Source organism: Typopeltis vanoorti, chromosome 7 (assembly GCF_054136105.1).
Source record: "Typopeltis vanoorti isolate ZY-2024b chromosome 7, IOZ_Tvanoo_1.0, whole genome shotgun sequence".
NCBI classification, from domain to species: Eukaryota; Metazoa; Arthropoda; class Arachnida; order Uropygi; family Thelyphonidae; genus Typopeltis; species Typopeltis vanoorti.
Window position 1 is genome coordinate 34335778 of NC_143555.1, and position 26862 is coordinate 34362639.

Below are 26862 nucleotides of genomic sequence, written 5' to 3' on the forward strand. Positions count from 1 at the left end.
TGATAGTGTTTTCTCCCTGGTGTCCTGCACCAGGGAGAAATATTTTACAGAGGATTTGAAATTGGAAGTGATCACTATTTAGTCTTGAGATGGATAAAATTGAATTTCATATTGAAAAGAAGAACATGTAAGAAAGTTTTAAAGCAAATAAAAGTTGAGCATTTTTCAGATGTGAACTGTAGATTAAAATACACAAACATGATTGAAGAAAAAAATGAAAGAGTTTGAGAACAGGAACCAAACTGGAGATTCAGTGGCAAGAGCTGGGGAAAAAAAAAAAAAAAAAAAAAAAAAAAAAAACTGATTAATTCGACCAGAGAGAGAGCCATGTGGTGACGTTATCTGTAAGGATAAAAAAATCGGAACTCCATGGTGGACACAGGAAGTTAAAGAGGCAGTGAAAGAAAAGAAGAAAGCATATCAAAAGCTTCTGGCAAATAAGTCAGCTTAGAGAATATAGTGACAAATGTAAGAAAGCGAAACACTGTAAAATTAGCTAAACAAAAGTCATGGGAGGGGTTTGGTAAGAACATACAAAATAAATATCGAGAAGGTGGCAAAATATTCTAGAGGTTGTTGAAGAAGCTCAGAAATTAAGGAGAAAATCTCAGGAGCAAAAGATATCCTTGATGGAGTAATTACTTAGAAAAATTCCTAATAAAACAAGCAGTGATGACAGCACAATTGTAAAAAAACACTGACCAGGCATGCAGTGAGGAATATATGTCCATACTTGAAGTAGAAAAAGCCATCAAAAGCCTGAAATGTGGAAAGGCAGCAGGTGTAGATGATATTCAACCAAAAATGCTCAAATATGGCATTATAAAAGTCTTACAGTGGCTGCACTGCATAGTTCAGAAGGCCTGGAGAGAGGGATGAATACCAGATGATTTGAGTAGAGCTCTTATAGTACCCATATATAAAAAGGGAAATAAAACAATGTGAGAATTACAGAGGTATTTTTCTACTGCGTGTTCCTGGTAAGATTTATGCAAGTATACTTGAGAAACGGTTGTGAAGGATTGTGGAAGAAAAGCTTGGTGAAGAACAAGCTGGATTCAGGCCAAATGGAGGCTGTCAAGATCAGATCTTCACTTTACAACAAATAGTTGAGAAATCATGGGAATATAACAAAGATCTGTACTTAAGTTTTGTAGATCTGAAAACAGCATATGACTAGGTGCTAAGAGAGAAGCTATTCAAAATGCTATAATTATATGCTGTCAATAGGGCATTATATCAAGCAGTACTTAGTCTTTATTTGAGTTGTAAGTCATCAGTTAGAATTGAAGGAAGTATAGAAAGATGGTTTAATGTTAAATCTGCTGTCAGACAAGGATGTACATTATTCATTATCTATATGGATCACATTATGAAGGAAAGTGGTATTAAACCTGATATGAAAATTGGAGATGTTAATCTCAGCTCTTTGCTTTATGAGGATGATTTTATAAATCTAAACAAATCCGCTAGAAGTCTGCAAGATTCCCTTATAAAGTGAATAACTGTTGTAATAAATATGTTATGAAGGTCAGCATTAAAAAGACAAAGACTAGGAAATTAGGCAGAAGCATTGAAAATATCAACTGAATTGTGAATGGAGAACCTATGAACAAGTAAAACATTTCAGCTACTTAGTCACGACTTTTAGTTGAGATGGTAAATTAAATATGGAAATACATAACATAATCAACAAAGCTGGTTTGATATAAGGTCAGCTGAATAAATTTTTATGGAATAAAAGAACAATTAGTCAAAACACTAAATTAGTTATACATGGCAGTGTTCATACCAATTTTAACTTATGGATCTGAGAGCTGGGTCAGAAATAAAACATTTGACCAAAGATTAGAGATCGCAGATATGAGAATCCTGAGAAGATTAGGGGCATGAACAGATGGCATCAATGGCAATATCATATTAAAAATGAGGATATTAGTAAAGAACTTTACATTGTCAGCATCCAGGAATGTGTTAGCAGAGCTAATCTCAGGTGATATGGTCAATTAAACAGAATGGGAGAGGAAAAATGAGCAAAACAAGTGTTCTCTGCCAGGTTGGCAGGAAAAAGACGAAGTGGAAGACCAAGATCTAGGCAGATTGGTACAGTAAAAAGTACCTTAGAAGATAGAAATATAAGATCTGATAATGTTGGAGTCTTGACAGGTAACAGACTGGTTTGGAGGAAAATTTTAGATAGGAATTTAGTAATGATGTAATTTTTCATGTAGTATACTATCATGTCCTGTACACACCCCGAGGGTATAAATCGGGAATTTGATGATGAATCCTGAAGACTTGTAGCGGATTTATTTAGAATTATAACATCATCCGCATAAAGCAAAGAGCTGACATTAACATCTCCAAATTTGATATGAGGTTTAATACCACTTTCTTTCATAATGTGATCCATATAGATAATTAAAAAGAGAGAAGATAATGTAGATCCTTGTCTGACAGGAGATTTAACATTAAACCATCATTCTGTACTTTCTTCACTTCTAATTGCTGGCTTACAACTCAAATGAAGACTAAGTATTGCTTGATATAATGCTCCATTGACCACATAATAGCATATTGAACAGCTTCTCTCTTGGCACTTTGTCATATACTTTTTCCAGATCTACAAAACATAAATACAGATATTTGTTATATTTCCATGATTTCTCAACTATATGTCGCGAAGTGAGGTTCTGATCCCGACAGACTCTGTTTGGCCTGAATCCAGCTTGTTCTTGACCAAGCTTTTCTTCTGCAATCCTTCACAACCATTTCTCAAGTATATTTGTGTAAATCTTACCAGGAACACTCAGTAGAGAAATACCTCTGTAATTCTCACATTCAGTTTTATTTCCCTTTTTATATATCGGTACTATGAAAGCACTACTCCAATAATCCGGAATTTGGCCCTCTGTCCTGGCCTTCTGAACTATGCAGTACAGCCACTGTAAGAATTTTATTCCTTCATACTTGAGCATTTCTGGTCGAATATCATCTACTCCTGCTGGCTTTCCACATTTTAGCCCTTTAATAGCTTTTTCTATTTCAAGTATCCATACGTATTCCTGACTGCATCCCTGTTGAGTGTTTTTACCACTGTGCTATCTCTGCTTGTTTTATTTAGCAATTTTTCGAAGTTTTTACTCCATACTTCAAGGATATCTTTCTCCAGTTTTCATGTCACCTTTATCATCTCTAATTACTTTTACTGCACTCTTTCCTCCGTTTCTGAGCTTCTTCATCAACCTCCAGAATATCTTGCCACCTTCTTGATATTTATTTTCTATGTTCTTACCAAAGTCTTCCCATGACTTTTGTTTAGCTAGTTTTACACAGTGTTTAGCTTTCTTACATTTGTCTATATGTTCTCTAAGAGCACAAGCTGACTTATTTGCCAGGAACTTTTGATATGCTTTCTTCTTTTCCTTCACTGCCTCTTTAACTTCCTGTGTACATGGTGGACATGGAGTTCTAATTTTTCTATCCTTCCAGACAACTTCACCACATCTCTCTCTAGCTGAGTCAATCAGAGCTTTCTTCAAGGCTTGCCACTGAATCTCCAAGGTTTGATTTCTGTTCTCAAACTCTTTCATTTTTTCTTGAATAATCTTTCTGTATTTTAGTCTACAGTTCACATCTGATTGCTGCTCAACTTTTATTCGCTTTAAAACTTTCTTACATGTTATTCTTTTCAATATGAAATTCAATTTTATCCTGCTCAAGACTAAATAGTGATCACTTCCAATTTCAAATCCTCTGTACACTCTGGGGTCCTGCACCAGGGAGAAAACATCCCTATCAACAATAACATAGTCAATGAGACTTTTCTTATTCCTTGGCTCTTCCCTCCATGTGAATTCGTGCACATTTTTATGTTGGAACGTGGTGTTAGTAATAACCAGTCCATGTCCTGAGCAGAAATCCAGCAGATATTTGCCATTGTTATTAGTTTTGCTCTTTTCTCCAAATTTTCCCAAAATATTTTTGTATGTCTCACAATCATTTCCTACTCTGCTATTTAGATCCCCAACAAGGACCAACTTTTCCTTTTTAATTTGTGTCAATTGTTTTCTCTAAAGCCTCCAAAAATTTCTCCACTTCTACCTTATTAGAACCTTCTGTGGGACCATAGGCACAAATAAGTCTCATTGTCCAGTTCCCATTCTCATATGCCCACATTACTCTACTTGAGACTGACTGCCATTCAAGAAGATTAGTCTTATTTTGTATTGAATACTATACTACTCCTTCTTTTCCTTGATTGTCCATAACTGAATATAACATTTTGTATTTCTTGCTCAGAAAGATATCACCAGTTTTTGTCTTTTTTGTTTCAGTCACCCCTATTATGTTGATCTGGTACTTATCTAATTTCTCAGCTAGCTCCATTTCTTTGCCATTCAGGCTTCTTATGTTATAGTACCGATCTTTAACTCTGGTGATGTTGAGTTGGAGTTTGTTTTCAGATTTGTTCTAGTAGCTGACTTTTCGCTGTTCGCCTTGGTTACCTGGCAAAAACAATGGGGGCCTTGTTTAACTGGATGATGCCCCAGCCAGCATGAAATTTTGTCATGTTGTACAATCATTTTTTATTTTGGTTTAACCAATAAGAATACAATTTGGTCGGCTAAATCCCAAATTGCCAGCCCATCCTTGTTCGTTTAGTATCAAAGTAGATACCCAACAGGGTGCACCACGAGTGGGTGAGGATTGGACATTAGGTCAGAAGCCCTGGTAGGTTCTCTGCATTCCTTTAAAGGCTATGTGGAGGTCTCCTCTCAGTTATACAGCTTTGACCCTTAAGCACCCTGCATCTGTTTGCAGATGATGCACAAATGGGGTGAGTGGAGAGTCAAGCAGATGTTAAGGCTTTACAGGAGGACTTGAATAGATTGCATAATTGGAATCTATTCAAGGTAAGTGCAACTGTCAATTCAGTGTTGCAAAATGTAAGGTTTTGAAATTTGGTAAGCAACGATTGGATGCAAAGTATACACTTGGTGGGGAAACTTTAAAGGAGGTAGGGGAGATTAGAGATCTGGGAGTGGTGGTGGACAAGGACCCAAAATTCAGGGGCACATTGCACAGGTTGTGAAGATGTCACATTGGATAATGGCAATGATGTGGAGGACCCTAACGTGCAGAAATAGAGAGGTTATATGTTGCCATTGTATAAGGCCTTGATCAGGCCTTTCATGGATTATTGTGCATAAATTTAGTCACCAGGTTTTTGTGGTGACAAGGATGCTAGAAAGGTTCCAGAGAAGATTCACAATGGTTGTCAGTGGTCTTTTGAATGTGGAGAATGAGGACTCTAAGAGAATGTAAATTGCAAATCCTCATTAATAATAGGAGAAGGAAGGGGGAAAGGTATATGATTGAGACATATAAGTTAGTCAGAGGTTGTTATTAGGTTGGCATGGAAGAGAATTTTCATAGAATGGAGAGAGAGAGAGAGAGAGGGGGGGGGGTAGAACAAGAGGCCATCCCTGGAAACTGTAAAGGAAGGTGTGAGCAAAGGAGTGAGAAGCAGGTTCTTTCAATGGAGAGTGGTTGGCGAGTGGAATGCATTGCCCGAGTTTGTTGTGAATGTAGACACATTAAATCAGTTTAAGGACAGTTGGATGAGCTTTGTGTATGATAGTGTGTACCTCTCACATTGAGTCTCTGACTCCATGGATGTCAGATGTTATTAATAATAATAATAATAATAATAATAATAGAGATAATTCACGACTTATGCTTCTCCATTTATTTCACCTGTATTGTATACTTTGTTAATATTTTTTTGTTGATGGCTGTGTCATGGCTGGTATGGAATTTAAATAAGAAAAATGAAGAATGTTTCTTGTTGTTCCTCTCTTATGCATTCGTTCATGATGCAAATGCATTATATGAACAGCCCCCTTTTGTTTGAGATTGCAAGGTGGGGGGGGGAGTAATGAATCTTTTCTAAAAACGCTTGACAAAAATTTTTTGCATGAAATTATTTTCATATTAATGGTGTAAAACTTATTTTAATTTACTATTTTAGTGTTGTTGCTGAATGTCACTTATCCAAAAATGAAACTGTAAAGATTGCTTTACTGTGCCGTGAAGTTACAGATGCTACTATACAACTACCAGACACTCTTCACTGGTTATATTATGATGCTGGTGTGCAGGATTGTTTTGATGCACTGACTCTTGTTATACATGTTCTTATGCTTGAGTTAGGATTTTTACCACATGTAAGTTTTGAATTAATATCTGTAATGCATGTATTTCATAATTTATGTCGTGTGTGCTGTATGCATGTATTTCATAATTTATGTCATGTGTGTGCTGTATGCATGTATTTAAGCATACAAAGCATGATTTTATAAATCTTATATAGATAATTTTAATAGCACAGTGCTTTACACATTCCCTCCTTGGGCACCTGTCTGTGAGGGTGAGAACCTCCCTATAATTGTACTAGCCTTTTCATTCTTCCTCTTTGCTTTTCTTCCTGTATTCTTTGTTCTACTTCTCCTGAGTCTTTTTTTATACTATCCTGCCTTCCACACTGTCATCAGGGATCCAATGCTTTGCTGCCATGTTTGCTCCTGTCAGGATCAGTCGGCTAGTGGGTTTGCCTGCAAGGGTCAGTGACATGTAAGTCTCCCACCCCATGGTCTGGGGTTGGGCCCAAGGCTTGCTGTGGTGCTAGTAAAGCATCTGGTGTAGCCCTACTGTTTGTCTTCCGAGTGCAGTCATTGCTTGCTGGTGAGTGGGTGTTCACATGAAGTTCTGTGGTCTGTGTGGAGCTTTGGCACTGACAGAAAACCCTTTGAACATGAATTCTTTATCCTCAGATTTTTCAGCGGTCCTTACACGATCTCAGCTAAGTACAGATATTGTAGATCATCATCATGCTTGTCAAGGATTTAAGCCTATAGTGGCCTGTTCTGGTCTTAGAATTTATCATTGAATCTCTTAAGAGGACGTCCTGGTTTTCTTTTTCATAATGGGTTTGTAATTTAAGGCTTGTTTTGGCAATCTTTCTGTTTTCATTCTTTCAATGTGTTCCATCCATTTATGTTTATATTTTTTAAATTTTTTTCTATTACTGATTCTTAGTTTAAGCCATCAGAGAAAGGTAATCGAAATGAATCTATGGAAAACGACCCTGGAATGGAAAAGGTAAAACAAAAATGGGAATGACAAAATATAATACATATAGCAAACTGGAATGTAAGAGGAATAGCATATAAAGAAATAGAATTAGACCAATTTTTAAATGAAAGAAATTTTCAAATAGTAGTAATCACTGAAAAAAAAAAGAAATTAAAAGGAACTATGAGAACTGAAAATTTTAATGTAGTATGTATATTGTGGAGTTGACAGAGACCAAAGAGCACAGCAGGTCTTATGATTTGGATTCATAATTCACTTTCAAAACAGTTAAACTAATATAAATTATGGAAAGAACGAATAATAGAAGCTAGAATAAAAATAGATAGAGGTTATTTAACAATAATTGGTTTATATGCCCCAGAAGAAGGAAGAGAAGATGATAATACTGAATTTTATAATCAGTTACAAAATATATATATCATCATCATCATCATCATCAAATTCCTGCCATGTACCCTCAAGGGGTGTACAGGATATGACAGTACTACATGAAAAAATTACATCATTACTAACTTCCTATCTACAATTTTCCTCCATATCAGTCTGTTACTTGTCAAGACTCCAACATTATCAGATCTTATATTTCTATCGTCTAAGGCACTTTGTACCGTATCAATCCACCTATATCTTGGTCTTCCTCTGGGTCGTTTTCCTGCCAACCTGGCAGAGAACACTTGTTTTGCTAATCTTTCCTCTCCCATTCTATTTAAGTGACCATACCATCTGAGATTAGCTCTGCTAACGCATTCCTGGATGCTGACAATGTCAAGTTCTTTCCTAATATCCTCATTTTAAATATGATATTGCCATTGATGCCATCTGTTCACGCCTCTAATCTTTCTCAGGACTCTCATATCTGCGGTCTCTAGTCTTTGGTCAAGTGTTTTACTTCTGACCCAGCTCTCAGATCCATAAGTTAAAATTGGTTTGAACACAGTCTTGTATACAGCTAATTTAGTGTTCCGACTAATTTCTTTCTTATTCCATATGAATTTATTCAATTGACTTCCCACGATACCAGCTTTGCTGATTCTGTTGTCTATTTCTATATTTAGTTTACCATCTTCAGAAAAAATTGTGCCTAAGTAGCTGAAATGTTTTACTTGTTCCACAGGTTCTCCATTCACAACACAGTTGACATTTTCAATGATTCTGCCTATTTTCATTGTCTTTGTCTTTTTATTGCTGACCTTCATACCATATCTATTACAACAGCTATTCAATTTAGTCAAAGAATCTTGCAGACTTGTAGCGGATTTATTTAGAAGTATAACATCATCCGCATAAAGCAAAGAGCTGACATTAACATCTCCAATTTTGATATCAGGTTTAATACCACATTCCTTCATAATGTGATCCATATAGATAATGAATAACAGAGGGGATAATGTACATCCTTGTCTCACACCAGATTTAACATTAAACCATCTTCCTGTACTTCCTTCAATTCTAACTGCTGACTCACAACTCAAATAAAGACTAAGTATTGCTTGATATAATGCCCCATTGACACCATATAACTGCAGCTTATTGAATAGCTTCTCTCTTGGCACCTTGTCATATGCCTTTTCCAAATCGACAAAACTTAAATACAGATCTTTGTTATATTCCCATGCTTTCTCGACTATTTGTCGTAAAGTGAAGATCTGATCCTGACAGCCTCTATTTGGCCTGAATCCAGCTTGTTCTTCACCAAGCTTTTCTTCCACAATTCTTCTCAACCGTTTCTCAAGTATACTTGCATAGATCTTGCCAGGAACACTCAGTAGGGAAATACCTCTGTAATTCTCACATTCAGTTTTATTTCCCTTTTTATATATGGGTACTATGAGAGCTCTACTCCAATCATCGGGAATTCGTCCCTCTGTCCAGGCTTTCTGAACTATGCAGTGCAGCCACTGTAAGACTCTTATACCACCATACTTCAGCATTTCTGGTCGAATATCATCTACTCCTGCTGCCTTTCCACATTTCAAGCCTTTGATGGCTTTTTCTACTTCAAGTATGGATATGTATTCCTGACTGCATGCCTGGTCAGTGTTTTTTATCACTGTGCTGTCATCACTGCTTGTTTCATTTAGCAGTTTTTCAAAGTAATTACTCCATACTTCAAGGATATCTTTTTCTCCTGTTTTCATTTCACCTTTATCATCTCTAATTCCTTTTACAGCACTCTTTCCTCCATTCCTAAGCTTCTTCAACAACCTCCAGAATATTTTGCCACCTTCTTGATATTTATTTTCTATATTCTTGCCAAAGTCCTCCCATGACTTTTGTTTAGCTAGTTTTACACACTGTTTAGCTTTCTTACATTTGTCTCTGTATTCTGTAAGAGTAAAAGCTGACTTATTTGCCAGGAACTTTTGATATGCTTTCTTCTTTTCCTTCACTGCCTCTTTAACTTCCTGTGTCCACCAGGGAGTTCTGATTTTTTTATCTTTGCACACAACCTCACCACATGCCTCTCTGGCAGAATCAATCAATGTTTCCTTCAGAGTTTGCCACTGAATCTCCAAGGTCTGATTCCTGTTCTCAAACTCTTTCATTTTCTTTTCAATAATATTTCTGTATTTTAGTCTACAGTTTACATCTGAGAGCTGCTCAACTTTTATTCGCTTTAAAACTTTCTTACATGTTATTCTTTTCAATATGAAATTCAATTTTATCCTGCTCAAGACTAAATAGTGATCACTTCCAATTTCAAATCCTCTGTACACTCTGGTGTCCTGCACCAGGGAGAAAACATCACTATCAACAATAACATAGTCAGTCCATGTCCTGAGCAGAAATCCAACAGATATTTGCCATTATTATTAGCTTTGCTCTTTTCTCCAAATTTTCCCAGAATATTTTTGTATGTCTCACAATCATTTCCTACTCTACTATTTAGATCCCCAACAAGGACCAACTTTTCCTTTTTCATTGTGTCAGTTGCTTTTTCTAAAGCCTCAAAAAATTCCTCCACTTCTACCTTAGTAGAACCTTCTGTGGGACCATAGGCACAAATAAGTCTCATTGTCCAGTTCCCTATTCTCATATTTGCCCACATTACTCTACTTGAGACTGACTGCCATTCAAGAAGATTAGCCTCGTATTTTGTGTTGAATACTATGGCTACTCCTTCTTTTCCTTGATTGTTATTGCCTGAATATAACATTTTGTATTTATTGCTCAGAAAGATCTCACCAGTTTTGGTCTTTTTTGTTTCAGTCCCCTATTATGTCGATCTGGTACTTATCTAATTCCTCAGCTAGCTCCATTTCTTTGCCATTCAGGCTTCTTACGTTGATAGTACCGATCTTTAACTCTGGTGATGTTGAGTTGGGGTTTGTTTTCAGATTTGTTCCAGTAGCTGACTTTTCGCTGTTCGCCCTGGTTCCCTGGCGAAAACAACGGGGGCCTTGTTTAACCGGGCGACGCCCCAGCCGGCATGAAATTTTGTCATGTTGTACCATCATTTTTTATTTTGGTTTAACCAATAAGAATACAATTTGGTCGGCTAAATCCCAAATTGCCAGCCCATCCTCGTTCGTTCAGTATCAAAGTAGATACCCAACAGGGTGCACCACGAGAAGGTGAGGATTGGACATTAGGTCAGAAGCCCTGGTCGGTTCTCCGCATTCCTTTAAAGGCTATGTGGAGGTCTCCTCTCAGTTATACAGCTTTGACCCTTAAAAGAAAAAAATGATTATGCAATATTAGCAGGTAAAAAATTGATTGACTTTCTAGTTTATAATAACCTTAAAATAATGAATTCTTTCTATGATCATAAAGACATACTTAAATATACTTAGGTAGCAAGAGGATGGAAATCAATATTAGATTACTTTATCTTAAATGTAAAGACATCAAAGTTCTCTTTAGATGCTAGAGTTCACAGAGGATATGAAAGAAGTAGTGACCACTTCCTTGTTAAAATAAAATTAAGAATACCACCTAAATGACTACAAATAACAAGAAGGGAAAGAAAATTTAAAACATTTATTTGTAAAACTAGACTATTAAATGAGACAAATATACAGTTGCTATATGAAGAAAGAATTAACCATTTTTTTAAATTGTTAATTCTTTATTATTTAGATGAAATAAAACAAAATGAAGAAATAGAAATAGACTGGCTTAATATAAAAACGATACTAAATACAGCAGCAAATGAAAGCTTAGGAAAGGCCAAAAAATTCATTGAAAAGAAAAAAATTGAACATATGGGATGATAAAATCAAAGAAATAAAATGGAAAAAAAAAAGAAGCATATCATAAATGGTAAGCAGTAAAAGATTAGAAGACGAATAGAATATAAAAGAATAAGAGCCATAGCTAAAAGAGAAGTCAGAAAAAGAGGATCATGGAATAAATTTGTTTCTAATTTAGAACATGATTCATATGAAATGAGACCCAATGTACAGGGTGTTCGGGATAAATTTGACAGTTTCGTAAGGAAAAAGAAAATCTTCTTTGTATCTATTAAATTTAATGAATTGACAAAAAAACATTACAGGCAGAGTTAATTACAATACTATCAACAAGATTTACTCAAAATAACCACCATTAGCATCGATCACAGCTTCAATTCTGCTTCGGAACCTCGAACAAGCTGATGCTACAGTCTCCCTGGGAAGGGCCGCAAAAACTGTTTTAATTTTATCCATTAACTGGGCTTTTGTATTACTGGAAGTGCGATTGGTGTCTTTTTCAACTGCGCCCCATACAAAATAATCCATGGGGTTAAGGTCTGGGGAGTTTGGAGGCCAAACATTTGGACTGGTGAAGTCGTAGAAATTTTCAGACAACCATTTTTGACTTTTCCCAGAGGTGTGGCAAGGGGCCGAATCCTGCTGCCATACATACGGCCTACCATTGGCTATCCTTGTTATCCAGGGCTTGACTACAGTTAGCAACTCCACGAACAAAGCCCGAATTCCAATGCCAGGGTTCTTCAACACCTGTTCCTGCAGATTTGCGAGGAATTCTGCTGTACGAACGCAATCAGATCGTCTGCTAGGGATCTTTCTTCTTGCTACATCCTCGTAGTCACCATTGCAAGTCTCTAGTTCATGCCTGATTGTTTTTACTGTATTCATGGAGCATTGGGCAGCAGTCGTAATATCCTTATTTTGATGGCGGGCACGAATCATCATGATACAAGTTATTCTCTTCCATGATTCAGGTGGGTTCCAGCTATCCATCCTTTCTGACATCTTGTATATGAATGAAGAAGGGTCCAAACTTTTAAATGAAGAGAAGTGTGTGTTAATACATGTAACTTACGGAAAAATATAATTAATTATAAATATGTCAAATTTATCCCGAACACCCTGTATATAAGATTTTGAAACATTTAAGTACAGATACTAAAGAAAACATAAAATTAAACACCGAATTGAAATATGAAGAATTTCTAAATTTCTATACAGAATCGTGGACAGATAAATATTTTAGAAAAGATAACTGGCAAACATTTAATAAAAATTAAAAGGAAATAATGAAAGAATAATTAGAAATCAGCTTGAAAGAAACAAGAAATGCAAAATCACCTGGAGAAGGTAAGTTAGGTTCAGAATTATAAATATGCCGGAATAAGGTTCAAAGAAAGACTCCTATTCTTTTTAAATAAAATCTATTCAACAAGTTACCCACCAATAGAATGGAAAAAAGCAATTGAGATCCCTATCTTTAAAAAAGGTATAGAGATGACCCTAAAAATTATAGAGGTATAAATATTCTAAGTTCCTATTACAAAATATATAGAAGAATTTTAAATAACAAACTAATAAAATATTCTGAAGACTATTTTCTCATATCTGCGAGAAAATATGAGATATGAGAGTCCTGAGAAAGATTAGAGGCATGAACAGATGACATCAATGACAATATCATATTAAAAATGAGGATATTAGGAAAGAACTTGACATTGTCAGCATCCAGGAATGCGTTAGCAGAGCTAATCTCAGGTGGTATGGTCACTTAAATAGAATGGGCAAAGAAAGATTAGCAAAACAAGTATTCTCTGCCAGATTGGCAGGAAAACGACCCAGAGGAAGACCAAGATATAGGTGGATTGATACTGTACAAAGTGCCTTAGATGAAAGAAATATAAGATCTGATGATGTTGGAGTCTTGACATGTAACAGACTGATTTGGAGGAAAATTGTAGATCAGAAGTTAGTAATGATGTAAATTTTTCATGTAGTACTATCATATCCTGTACACCCCTTGAGAGTACATGGCAGGAATTTGATGATGATGACTTTATTTTAGAAGTAGAGAATGGATTTAGAAAAGGATAATCATGTATAGAGACCTGGCCTTTTGCCTAAAATTAATAATAGAGAAAAGAAGAGAATACAATTTAGAAACACATATTACATTTATTGAAGCATTTTATTGCATTTTATTTAACATTTTAAAAGAAAGACAAATACCAAATAATATTCTAAAAGCTATCACAAGAATATATGAAAATAATCAAATACAAATAAGATTAAATTATGAACTATCATGTACAAGAGAGATAAACCAAGGAGTCTGACTGAAAGATGTCCCCTTTCAGCAACTCTTTTTAATATTTATCTAAATGAAATAATAAAGAATGGAATAAAAATTTCCATCAAGATATTAAGCTTTCTCCTACTGTGAACGTAAACACTCTCCTTTTTGCTGATGACCAATTAATAATTACAAATTCTAAAGATAACTTACAGAAAGATATTTTAAATTTAAATGAGATAGCCAAAGATTACGGAATGATATTATTATTATTATGTATCACCTCCAGAGAGTCCAAAGACTCATTGAAAGAGGGCACTTAGTCTACAACTCTCCACCAACTACAACTAACTGCAACTACACCAATGCCATCTACCGCTTACCACCACCACCACCACCACTAGTATTTCCACAGACAATCATAAACATCCATGCCCATGGTGAGATTCGAACCCACAGCCTTTTGGATGGAGAGCAGATACGATAACCACTCGGCCAACCAGGCTGGTTTAATCAACAGAAAAATCAAAAACGATGGCCTTTAAGGGACAAGATCCAGTAAGAACTAATATAGTAATAGATAACAAGATTTTAGAACAGATGAATTCATTTAACTACCTAGGATGTAGCTTACATATGAAAATGAAAAAGATATAAACCTAAATATTGCAAAATATTTAAAAATAGCAGGTGTAATTAACTCTATATGTAAACCTAACCTAGTTCAAAAACAAACTAGACTAAAAGTATACTATACATTAGCCCTACCATTCGTATTATATGGAAGTGAAATCTGGACAATAAAACAAAAAGACAAAGATTAATAACAGCTGAAATGAAGCTTATGAGAAAAACCACAAAGTATACTCTATTTGACCACAAAAAAATGAAGGAATTATGAATGATATTGTAGATACATCATCACTTAATTATAGAAGTAAAAAAACAGAAGACATTTGACAACAGTAGAAATTTACCAATTTCCAAACTTTTTGAATTCAAAATGTTTGGAAAGACTTAGGATCTCCCAGAACAGTTTAAAAAATTATGATCTGGTGATATCCTTGTAGATGCATTATGTCAGCAACACTCAGGAAAATTATGTGGTGCAACATTAATGGGTAAATTACAATTATGATAACACCTGAAGGAATGATATCGGAATGGGATCTTCTTGATGTTCCAGATGAAGAAAGATATTCAGAGAGTAAAGATCAGGGAGTGATTAGTATGAGGTGCATCCTGACACACAGAGATGGTCACATGGCTCTGACCAGAAACATGATCCTTACTTTTGGTATATAAAAGCAGGCTATCTTGATTGTCCTTTTAGGTTGTACGGTTGACTCTTGAACAGCACAGGGGTTAGGGGTGCCAACTCCCATCTCATCGAAAATCAGTGAAAGATGAATCATCTGTCTGTCAGAACATATATCAGTATTGTCTTATATATGATACAAAACACTGTACATGCAATACATATTACTAATCCCTAGATGTCAAAAATGAAATGATAATGTGAAAAAGAAACTCATATATATTAAAGGTATAACGATTCATGCATTGATAACAAAGAAGCAGCAGTATGATTGTTTTATGGTAGCCTAGCCTATACACTAATGAATGAATCATTATAAAATTTTTATTTTGATGCTAATTAATTAAATTTAACTAATTAATTAATAATTTAAAAATGTAACGAGAATGAGGAATTAAAGTGTATTTCAGGTTATCATTGATAAATTTACTTGAATATTACATAGTTTTGTTTGCCTTGCGTATCTTAGTGTGTCTGTTTGTGTGTTTTTGGTGTTTCATTTTATAATTTGATAAAATACGTTAGAAGTGAGTATGGCTCCCGTACGAAGGAAAATGGCGGCCAGTAATGATGGTTCGCCATCTTTATTTAATAACGGTAATATAAAGGAGATGATTCAGTGTACTATCTGCGAAATGTACACTTTGTGGAGTGCGGTCGGAGTATGGGTAGATGATAATAAAGGAGTGAATGTGTGTAGAAAATGTAAGGAGAATGAAGAATTAAAGTGTATTTCAGGTTATCATTGATAAATTTATTTGAATATTACATAGTTTTGTTTGCCTTCCATATCTTATTGTGTCTCTTTGTGTGTTTTTGGTGTTACATTTTATAATTTGATAAAATACGTTAGAAGTGAGTATGGCTCCGGTATGAAGGAAAATGGCAGCAAGTAATGATGGTTCTCCATCTTTATTCAATAATGGTAATATAAAGGAGATGATTCAGTGTACTATCTGCAAAATGTATGCTTTGCGGAGTGCGGTTGGAGTATGGTTAAATAATAATAAAGGAGTGAATGTGTGTAGAAAATGTAAGGAGACTGAGGAATTAAAGTGTATTTCAGGTAGTGAGTGTGATATTTTTGTCAAACTTCAGAATGAAGAAAATGGTGATATGACAAGAAATGGCGAGGTTGTACCAGAGAATTGTGAGGGCATGAATGTAGAAAGTGTGAATGATGGTATTAATTCAGAGCAAATTAATGGTTTTACGCTCCAGCTGCTGCAAAGCGGCAGCTAGAACGTATGAACAAAAGTCGACTGAGCGTATACCAGCCAATAATAAAAAGTATGTTAGAAAAAATAAGCATATGAGTGTGAACATTTCCAAAATGAAGGAGAGAGTGCTGTATGGAGACTCGTTAGTACCAGGTGTGTTAGTAGAGGATTTGACAAAATCGTACCAACCTGTTGCGACCATAAAGGATGTAACTGAGTCTATTAGAGAGCAAAAGGAAAGGATGAAAGAAATGATTCTTGTGGCAGGTATGAATGATTTGAAAGGAGATAAAATAGAAATGATAGAGGACCTGAATGAATTGTTTTAGGTAGCAAAAAGAAAAGGGTGAGAGAGTTAGGATGATTAGTCTTTTGCCGAGGTATGACAGTGAAGTGTTTAAAAAGAGGGCCATAATTGCAAATGACTTTATGCGTGGGTTATGTATGACGAGTGGTGTGGAATTTGTGGACGTGTGGAGTGAGTTCGATGGGCGAAAGGATCTATATAAGATGGATGGCTTGCATTTGAATGGATGCGGTGTAAGGAGACTTGGAAAAGTGTTGCTGAATGTAGTGGATGTCCAAAATCAGGGAAACTAGATTTATTAAGTGGGGGGGGGTAGAAGATATACAGACTTTAGGGAGGTAGTTGAATGTAAGAATAAGTATAATATGCCCGAGCGAATAAGGACAACAAATCAGAATGGGATAGTTAATATAAGGCATCAAGGTAGGGATGGGGCTTATGGGGGTTTTAAATTCATGTACACTAATACTGGAAGTTCTTGTTCCTCATTAGGAACAAGAACTTCCAGATCACAGATTATTGGCATTAGTGAATCATGGCTAACCGTAGATGATATAGCTAATGGGATTGAATGTGATGGGTATAGTGTGGTCAGGAATGACAGGGAGAATTAAATGGGGGGGGGGAGGAGTATTGTTGATGATAGCTGATGAGCTGCAGCCAAGGAGAATAGAAATTGAATTACAGGATAGAGAAAAGAGCACATTTGAGGCCATTTGGTGTGAGATTGTGGCTAGTAGAATAAAATATACAATTGGGTGCTGCTATAGACCAGGTGATGGAAAAGATGGTGGAGACAGTATGCACAAGCAAATAGAAGAAATGAGTGGAAGGAGGGTAATTATTATTGGAGATTTCAACTATGGTCTCATTTATTGGAGTGAGGAGAGGACACACGGGAGGAAGGAATTGGATTTTATGCGGTTATTAAGGGATAACTATCTGCGACAGCATGTAATGGAAAATACTAGGGGTCAGAGAGTGCTTGACCTAGTAATTACATCTTAGGATTTGGCTGTAACAAATATGACCACATTGCCACCAATTGGTGAGAGTGATCATAGGGTCTTGACTTGGGAGGTGGCTAAGGGTGTAGAATTTTCAATTAAGACAGGGTACATGTGGAATTATCGGGCTGGAAAGTATGACAAGCTTAGGAGTTTGATTGGTTCAGTGCCATGGCATGTACAACTACAAGAACTAAAAGTTGATAGTGCATGGGAGGCAGTTAAGAAATGTTTGCATGAAGCAATGGCTGACTGTATACCTATATCCGAATAATAAATCAAGTAGGGGTTAAATGGATGAATAACACCATTAAGCTTGAGCTGCAAAAAAAGAAACAACTATGGATGGAATTTAAGGAGAAAGGTGACCGGCAGGCACACGAACGGTATAAAGCGCAGGCCAGAAGGGTAACAAGTGTGGTAAGAAAAGCAAAAAAGGATTACGAAAGAACATTGGCCATGCAGGCTAAAGGGAATCCTAAACCGTTTTTTCGATATGTTGCAAGTAATAGGAAAAATGTATATGGCAGAATGATTTTAAAGAATGCCGATGGTAGGGAGGTAACTGAATCAGTGGATATAGTTGAGTTACTGAGTGAGCACTTTGCAAGAATATGTTATACAGGTGGTGACATTGCAGAAACGAATGAACCAGTAGCTTATACGGAAATTGTTGTGAATGAAGTGGAGGTGAGTAGTCTATTGCATAACCTCAATGTCAATAGATCTGTGGGATTGGATGGTATACCAGCTTGTGTTGTACGAGAAGCAGCTAAAGAATTGTCAGTATCCTTGACCATTTTGTTTAATTTGAGTCTCGGCTCTGGGTTAGTCCCGAGGGGGTGGAAGGAGGGGAAAATAATTCCACTCCATAAAGGTGGTTCCAAGACTGCTGTTGTAAATTACTGACCAATTAGCATTTCAGGAATCGTTGTCAAGGTCTTAGAGAAATTAGTCAAGAAAAGAATATAGGATTGGATAGATGAAAATGGGATATTGTATGGGGGACAACATGGTTTTGTGAAAGGTAGATCATACCTCACTCAGTAACTTGCTCATGTTTTATAACACAGTGATGGCTGAACTGAATAGAATAAGGGTAATGGGTTTACAGTGATTCTACTGGACCTTGCTAAGGCCTTTGACAGGATACCACATGGAATTCTAATGAGTAAACTGCAGCATATGGGGATGGATATAGGTTTAGGGAGATGGATAGGAGGGTGGTTGATGAAGAGATATCAGAGAGTGGTTTATTCAGGAGTAGAGTCCAAAAGATGACCTGTGACTAGTGGTGTGCCGCAGTATTCTGTTCTTGGACTGCTGTTCAATTTGTTCGTTAACGATATACGAAAGGATCTGAGAGGAATGGTTCATTTGTTTGCTGATGATGCAAAGTTGGGTAGAGCAATTGTGAGAGCACAGGATGTCAAAATTTTACAGGATGATTTGGATAGTTTGGAGGACTGGGCCAGGAAAAATGGCTGTCAATTTAATGTGGCAAAGTGTAAGGTTATGCATTTTGGGGTGAAAAGAATAGCAGCAGTATATCACATTGGTGGAACCATACTCCAGGAGATTGATGAGGCCAGGGATTTGGGAGTGTTGGTGGATAGGGAATTGAAGTTTAGGGGGGCACATTGCAAAAATGGCTAAATCAGCTCATCAAATCACTTGGCTTCTGAAAAATACTTTAACATGCAGAGACAAACAAGTTATTCTTCCTCTGTATCGAGCCTTGATAAGACCCCATCTGGACTACTGTGCCTAGTTATGGGTACCAGGGTTTCTTCGTGATGGGGAGGAAGTGGAGAGGATCCAGAGACGAGTAACCAAGATGATAGTAGGTCTGTGGAATGAACCTTATAAGAATAGGGTGAAGATTTATGGGTTGCAAAAATTGGTCTATAGGTGGAAAAGTGGTGTATGATTGAGACTTTCAAATTACTGAAGGGTTTTTATAAGATTGATCCAGAAGATATTTTTGAAAATATGACTGGTGGTGGGAGGACTAGGGGCCATGCTTGGAAGCTGGGCAAGAATGTGGTTAACAAGGGTGTTAGAGCTTGGTTTTTTACTTGGAGAGTGGTGAATGAGCGGAATAAGCTGCCAGAGTCTGTGGTGGGTGCTATGACCGTGAATGAGTTCAAGGCAAGGTATGATAGATACAGTGTGAATGTCGAATAGTTGTTCTTGACATGATGTTAGGGCCTTCCCTCGATGAGAGTGTCAACTCCTTGGAGTTGTCCAGAATAGTAATAATAATAATAATAATAAGTACTAACTTTTTATAATCGATTTGTGTATATTTTATGGTAGTAAATGACAAAATACACTACTATCTCATATATTTTATGCATTCATGAGACATACCTAATTTTTTCTTAATTTTGTCGATATTTCTAATATTTCGATATTGCGCTTCATCTGCGAGTTTTTTCAGATTGTTGCAGATCTCCAAAAATTTTTCCAATATATTTATTGAAAAAAAATCTACATATAAGTGGACCAGTGCAGTTCAAATCCATGTTGTTCAAGGGTAATCCACTAAGATGCTTTAAATGTCAGAAATATGGGCATGCCCAAACTACCTGTCATGGTTTTATCACCGGTGGCTAATGTGGTAGTAAAGAGCATGATAATAAATCGTGCTCTGCGAAGAAAGATAAATGTATGAACTGTGAGGGTGATCATCCAGCCTACTTCTTTCCTTGCATGCCAGAGGCAGAAGGATGAAAAAGAAATAACAAGAGATTATAACAGTACAAATTATATCATATCGAGATGCAAAGAGAGGGGTGCTTAAGAGTCAAAGCTATATAACTGAGAGGAGACCTCCACATAGCTTTTAAAGGAATGCGGAGAACAGACCAGGGCTTCTGACCTAATGTCCAATCCTCACCTTCTCGTGGTGCACCCTGTTGGGTATGGAGTATGTTTTTAAGCTACTATTGATTCTAAAAACAGTCTCTCTGACTTATGACTTCTGTATAGCACTTTGTTTTCTTCCATTTGAAGCAATGGAAGAAAACGAAGGAATGTCAAACCATACCTTCGCACAGGAATTTTCTTCCTGTGTAAAGGTATGGTCTGTTAGACCAAACTTGCCATAATGATAGTGCTGGATGTAATTTTTATGTTCACCAAGGTGGATGTCATCAGTTCTTCCTGTCTGTCCATAGTAAGGTCACAAGAACAGGACACTTCATAAACTCCTGAATGTGATAACAAAGAGAGTTTGTCCTTAGATAAATGGATGAGAGTTGCCAATTTGACATATGGTTTAAATATGGTGCATAGCTGATATTTATTAAGCACTCTAGATATCTTTTCAGATGTGCCTTGAACATATGAGATTGTCGCAGTTTTGCTGTAGTCTTGTGTGATTGACAATGGAGAGGATTTCTGGGGAGTGTTTAGTATTTTTTCTATCCTATGGGGATTATAGCCATAGGCTGAGAAAGTGTGAGTGAGCGAGTTCAGTGGTAAGAGCATTGTCATTTGAACAGATAGTTCTACCTATGAATTAGTGCTTTTAGGATACCATTCTGTTGAGCTGGATGATGATGTGACTGTAAATATCTCCATGTATGTGAGGTTTTCCATAAATAGAAATAGATAAGGGGTGCTTAAGGGTCAAAGCTGTATAACTGAGAGGAGACCTCCACATAGCTTTTAAAGGAATGCGGAGAACCTACCAGGGCTTCTGACCTAATGTCCAATCCTCACCTTCTCGTGGTACACCCTGTTGGGTATCTGCTTGGATACTGAACGAACGAGGATGGGCTGGCAATTTGGGATTTAGCCGACCAAATTGTATTCTTATTGGTTAAGCCAAAATAAAAAATGATGGTACAACATGACAAAATTTCATGCCGGCTAGGGTGTCGCCTGGTTAAACAAGGCCCCTGTTGTTTTTGCCAGGGAACCAGGGCAAACAGCGAAAAGTCAGCTACTGGTACTATCAAAGTAAGAAGCCTGAATGGCAAAGAAATGGAGCTAGCTGAGGAATTAGATAAGTACCAGATCGACATAATAGGGGTGACTGAAACAAAAAAGACCAAAACTGGTGAGATCTTTCTGAGCAATAAATACAAAATGTTATATTCAGGCAATGACAATCAAGGAAAAGAAGGAGTAGCCATAGTATTCAACACAAAATACGAGGCTAATCTTCTTGAATGGCAGTCAGTCTCAAGTAGAGTAATGTGGGCAAATATGAGATGGGGAACTGGACAATGAGACTTATTTGTGCCTATTGTCCCACAGAAGGTTCTACTAAGGTAGAAGTGGAGGAATTTTTTGAGGCTTTAGAAGAAGCAACTGACACAATGAAAAAGGAAAAGTTGGTCCTTATTGGGGATCTAAATAGCAGAGTAAGAAATTTTGTATGTCTCACAATACAAAAATATTTTGGGAAAAAAATTTTCCCAAAATATTTTTGTATTGTGAGACATACAAAAATATTTTGGGAAAATTTGGAGAAAAAGAGCAAAGCTAATAATAATGGCAAACATCTGTTGGATTTCTGCTCAGGAGATGGACTGGTTATTACTAACACCATGTTCCAGCATAAAAATGTGCACAAATTTACATGGAGAGAAGAGGCTAGGAATAAGAAAAGTCTCATTGACTAGGTTATTGTCGATAGTGATGTTTTCTCCCTGGTGCAGGACACCAGAGTGTACAGAGGATTTGAAATTGGAAGATCACTATTTAGTCTTGAGCAGGATAAAATTGAATTTCATATTGAAAAGAATAACATGTAAGAAAGTTTTAAAGCGAATAAAAGTTGAGCAGCACTCAGATGTGAACTGTAGACTAAAATACACAAAGATTATTCAAGAAAAAATGAAAGAGTTTGAGAACAGGAATCAAACCTTTGAGATTCAGTGGCAAGCCTTGAAGAAAGCTCTGATTGACTCAGCTACAGAGGCATGTGGTGAAGTTGTCTGCAAAGATAGAAAAATTAGAACTCCATGTCCAACATGTCCACAGGAAGTTAGAGAGGCAGTGAAGGAAAAGAAGCATATCAAAAGTTCCTGTGAAATAAGTCAGCTTTTTCTGTTAGAGAATACAGAGACAAATGTAAGAAAGCTAAACAGTGTGTAAAACTAGCTAAAACAAAAGTCATGGGAAGACTTTGGTAAGAACATAGAAAATAAATACTAAGAAGGTGGTAAGATATTCCGGAGGTTGTTGAAGAAGCTTAGAAATGAAGGAAAGAGTGCTGTAAAAGGCATGAAAACGGGAGAAAAAGATATCCTTGACGTATGGAGTAATTACTTCTAAAAATTGCTAAACGAAACAAGCAGTGATAGCACAGCGGTAAAAAAACACTCTACATGCATACAGTCAGGAATACATATCCATACTGGAAGTAGAAAAAGCCATCAAAGGCTCGAAATGTGGAGAGGCAGCAGAAGTAGATGATAATCGACCAGAAATGCTGAAGTATGGTGGCATAAAAAGTCTTACAGTGGCTACACTGCATAGTTCAGAAAGCCTCGACAGAGGGATGAATTCCTGATGATTGGAGTAGAGCTCTAATAGTACCTATATATAAAAAGGGAAATATCACTGAATTGGAGAATTACAGAGGTATTTCCCTACTGAGTGTTCCTGGCAAGATCTATGCAAGTATACTTGAAAAACGGTTGAGAAGAATTGTGGAAGAGAAGCTTGGTGAAGAACAAGCTGGATTCAGGCCAAATAGAGGCTGTCAGGATCCGATCTTCACTTTATGACAGATAGTCGAGAAAGCATAGGAATATAACAAAGATCTGTATTTAAGTTTGTTTTGTCGATCTGGAAAAGGCATATGACAAGGTGCCAAGAGAGAAGTTATTCATTACGCTACAGTTATATAGTGTCAATGCGGCATTATATCAAGCAATACTTAGTCTTTATTTGAGTTGTATTTCAGCAGTTAGAATTGAAGTAAGTACAAGAAGATGGTTTAATGTTAAATCTGGTGTGAGACAAGGATGTCTCTCTGTTATTCATTATCTATATGGATCACATTATGAAGAAAGTGGTATTAAACATGATATCAGAATTGGAGATGTTAATGTCAGCTCTTTGCTTTATGCAGACGATGTTATACTTCTAAATAAATCCGCTACAAGGTTTGCAAGATTCTCTGACAAAATTGAATAACTGTTGTAATAGATATGGTATGAAGGTCAGAATTAAAAAGACAAATACAATGAAAATAGGTAGAATTGTTGAAAATGCCAACTGTGTTGTGAACGGGGAATCTGTGGAACAAGTAAAACATTTCAGCTACTTAGGCACGATTTTTACTGAAGATGGTAAATTAAATATAGAAATAGACAACAGAATGAGCAAAGCTATGGTGGGAAGTCAGTTGAACAAATTCATATGGAATAAGAGAGAAATTAGTCTGAACACGAAATTAGCTGTATATACAAGATGTTCAAATCAGTTTTAACTTATGGATCTGATAGCTGGGTCAGAAGTAAAACACTTGACCAATGACTAGAGACCGTAGATATGAGAATCCTGAGAAAGATTATAGGTGTGAACAGATGGCATCAATGGCAATATCGTATTAAAAACGAGGATATTAGGAAAGAACTTGACATTGTCAGCATCCAGGAATGCGTTAGCAGAGCTAATCTCCGTTGGTATGGTCACTTAAACAGAATGGGTGAGGAAAGATTAGCAAAACAAGTTTTCTCTGCCTTGTTGGAGGAAAACGACCCAGAGGAAGACCAAGATATAGGTGGATTGATACGGTACAAAGTGCCTTAGACGATAGAAATATAAGATCTGATAATGTTGGAGTCTTGACAAGTAACAGACTGATTTGGAGGAAAATTGTAGATAGGAAGTTACTAATGATGTAATTTTTTCATGTAGTACTATCATATCCTTTACACCCCTTGAGGGTACATGGCAGGAATTTGATGATGATGATGAGATGCAAAGAGGAAACTAGCCCACACCTATTCTGAATCCTCTTATTTAAATTTCCCCACCAATTGCTTACCAAATTTGCAACATTGAACTGACAGTTCCACTCACCTTCCGATTCATGCAATCTATTCAAGTTCTCTTGTAAGGCCATTAAGTCTGTTTGACTCTGCATTGCTGTCCCCAGTTTTGCATCATCTGCATAGAGCTGTATATCACTAGTTAAACCCATTCCAATATCATTAACATAAATATTGAAGAAAAATTGTCCCAAAACTGATCCCTGTGGTACACCACTAGTGACCTTCCTCTTTTGGGATACTGGATCCCCATATACAACTTTCTTAAAGCTATCTGACAGCCAGTCACTGATCCAACTCGAGATGTCTGTTATCTAATCCCATCCATTTCAATTTATTTATTACGTTGTTGTCTGGCAGCCTATCAAAAGTACAAAATCAAAGTATACTACTGTATATGAATTTGCCCTGTCCAAGATGTTTGTCACCTTGCTATAGTACGTAAGTTTGTAAAACATTATCTTCTTTTAACGAATTTCTGTATCCTACTTCTCACCAATCTCTCTAGTATCTTCATCTTAACTCCAGGTATACAAATTGGCCTATAATTTGAAGCTACAGCCTTATTACCACCTTTATGCAGTGGAACAATTTTACCCTTCTTCCACTCCTTTGGAACCTATGCTGTTGTAAGACTATTATTAAATAGGTATGCCAGTGCTACTGCCAATTCCCTGAAATATTCCATTCAGTACCTTATTGGCATCAAGGTTATTTATTTTCTCAAATATCTTCTTCTCACTCGCAATTAAGCCATCCTCTCCTGTCCTCTACACTTAAGTTCCTCATGATTCCACACTGATCAGGAGGAAACACCTTTATAAATTGATCACTGACTACCCCAATAACGTCTTCTGCGGCAGTTACCATTCTACCATTTTCATCCATTAACATTATCTTACCATGATCATTCTTCCTTCTACTTGCTACATATCTAAAAAGCTCTCTAGGGTTTTTCTTCACCTGATTTGCCATTTTCTGCTCATACTACACTTTTGTTTTTCTTAGAGTCTCTCTCTCTCCTGGCTTGTTCTTTATACTCTTCATGTAACTATTATTAACATTATTCATCTTGTACTGCCTCCAAAGTACCTTCTTCTTCCAGATTTCATGCTTAAGCTCCTCATTCATCCATTTTATACCTACTTTATTCAGCCTTTTGGCCTTCGGAATACAAGCACACATTGATAATGTTATTATGCATTTCTTTGTCAGTTCTCAAGCAGCATTTATTTTCTTACTGCTCAACTACTCATTCCATGCTATAGCTCCAAGCTCTCTCTCCTAAACTTGTCATAATTACTAGCCATGTAATTCCACATATATTCTTTCCTCACAAAAGTCTGTATATATGGTTAGCCACAACTGATGTGATCACTTCATGATCACTCTCACCAACTGGAGGAAAGTGTGAAACCCCACTCACAATTCAATCCACTGATGAGCTGACTAGATATAAAATTCTCGATCCTCATAAGCCCTCTTTTACGTGCTGCCTTAGATGGCTATCCCTCAAGAACTCTAGAAATTCATTTTCCTTATTCCAAAATGGCATCTCCTCATTTCAATCTGTACTGCCATTATTAAAATCACCCATAATAATTACCCTTCCTTAATTTACTAATCCAAGTTGATTACACATTTCTTCATCACCAACCTCCATATTTCCTGGCTCATAGCAACATCCAACTAAATATGTCTTCCTGTCAACCTCCATGTTACACCACACTGCCTTATAACCATTTCACTATTTCTCTCTTTCATGTCTGCCTGGACATAATTCCCCTGCTATCATGAGCAGCACTCCCTTCTTGTTCTTTCTATCCTCATGAAAAATACTATATCCTTTCATTTCTATTCCCATCAGAATATCATCTCCATTCAACCATGTTTCACTTATTCCAATGATTTTGTGGTGAATAAACTCAACCAGTGAAACCATTTCATCTCCCTTATTTCTGATACTTCTGGTATTTGTAAACAAACACAGTAATTCATTTTTAGGTCTTTAACCAATCCTATCTAAGTCACTTGCTGCTGGTTGTGATTTTCCTACCACACCTGCCCAGTCACATTTATCACCACTTGCCATATATGTCTGCTCAGTCTCACTTTCCCCATCCATGTTGCAATATACTTCATTTTCATACACACATTCACTGCTACTTTCAACATCCACTCTCCCTATGCCATGTCTCCCTGTCCATCGCCCCCCCCCCCCCATTTCCCTATTCCGCTTGCATTTCCATTCTCTCTTCTTCTTTAACTTTCATCTCTCACACTACTACTGTTTCCACTGCCAAGCACTTCTGTCTCTTCAGTACCACTCTCCTGATTTTTCACTTCA

General features: G+C 36.6%; 1 protein-coding gene across 2 annotated transcripts in view; it reads left to right on the forward strand.

Annotated features, from left to right (window-relative positions):
- The window catches only part of LOC150104576 (F-box only protein 7-like), a 429110-nt gene that overhangs the window by 27118 nt on the left and 375130 nt on the right, over positions 1-26862 (forward strand). For both annotated transcript variants that reach the window (XM_090395788.1, XM_090395787.1), the window contains exon 3: positions 6035-6230. In XM_090395788.1, the coding sequence (XP_090251914.1) occupies positions 6035-6230 (196 nt within the window). The remainder of the gene's footprint in view (positions 1-6034; positions 6231-26862) is intronic.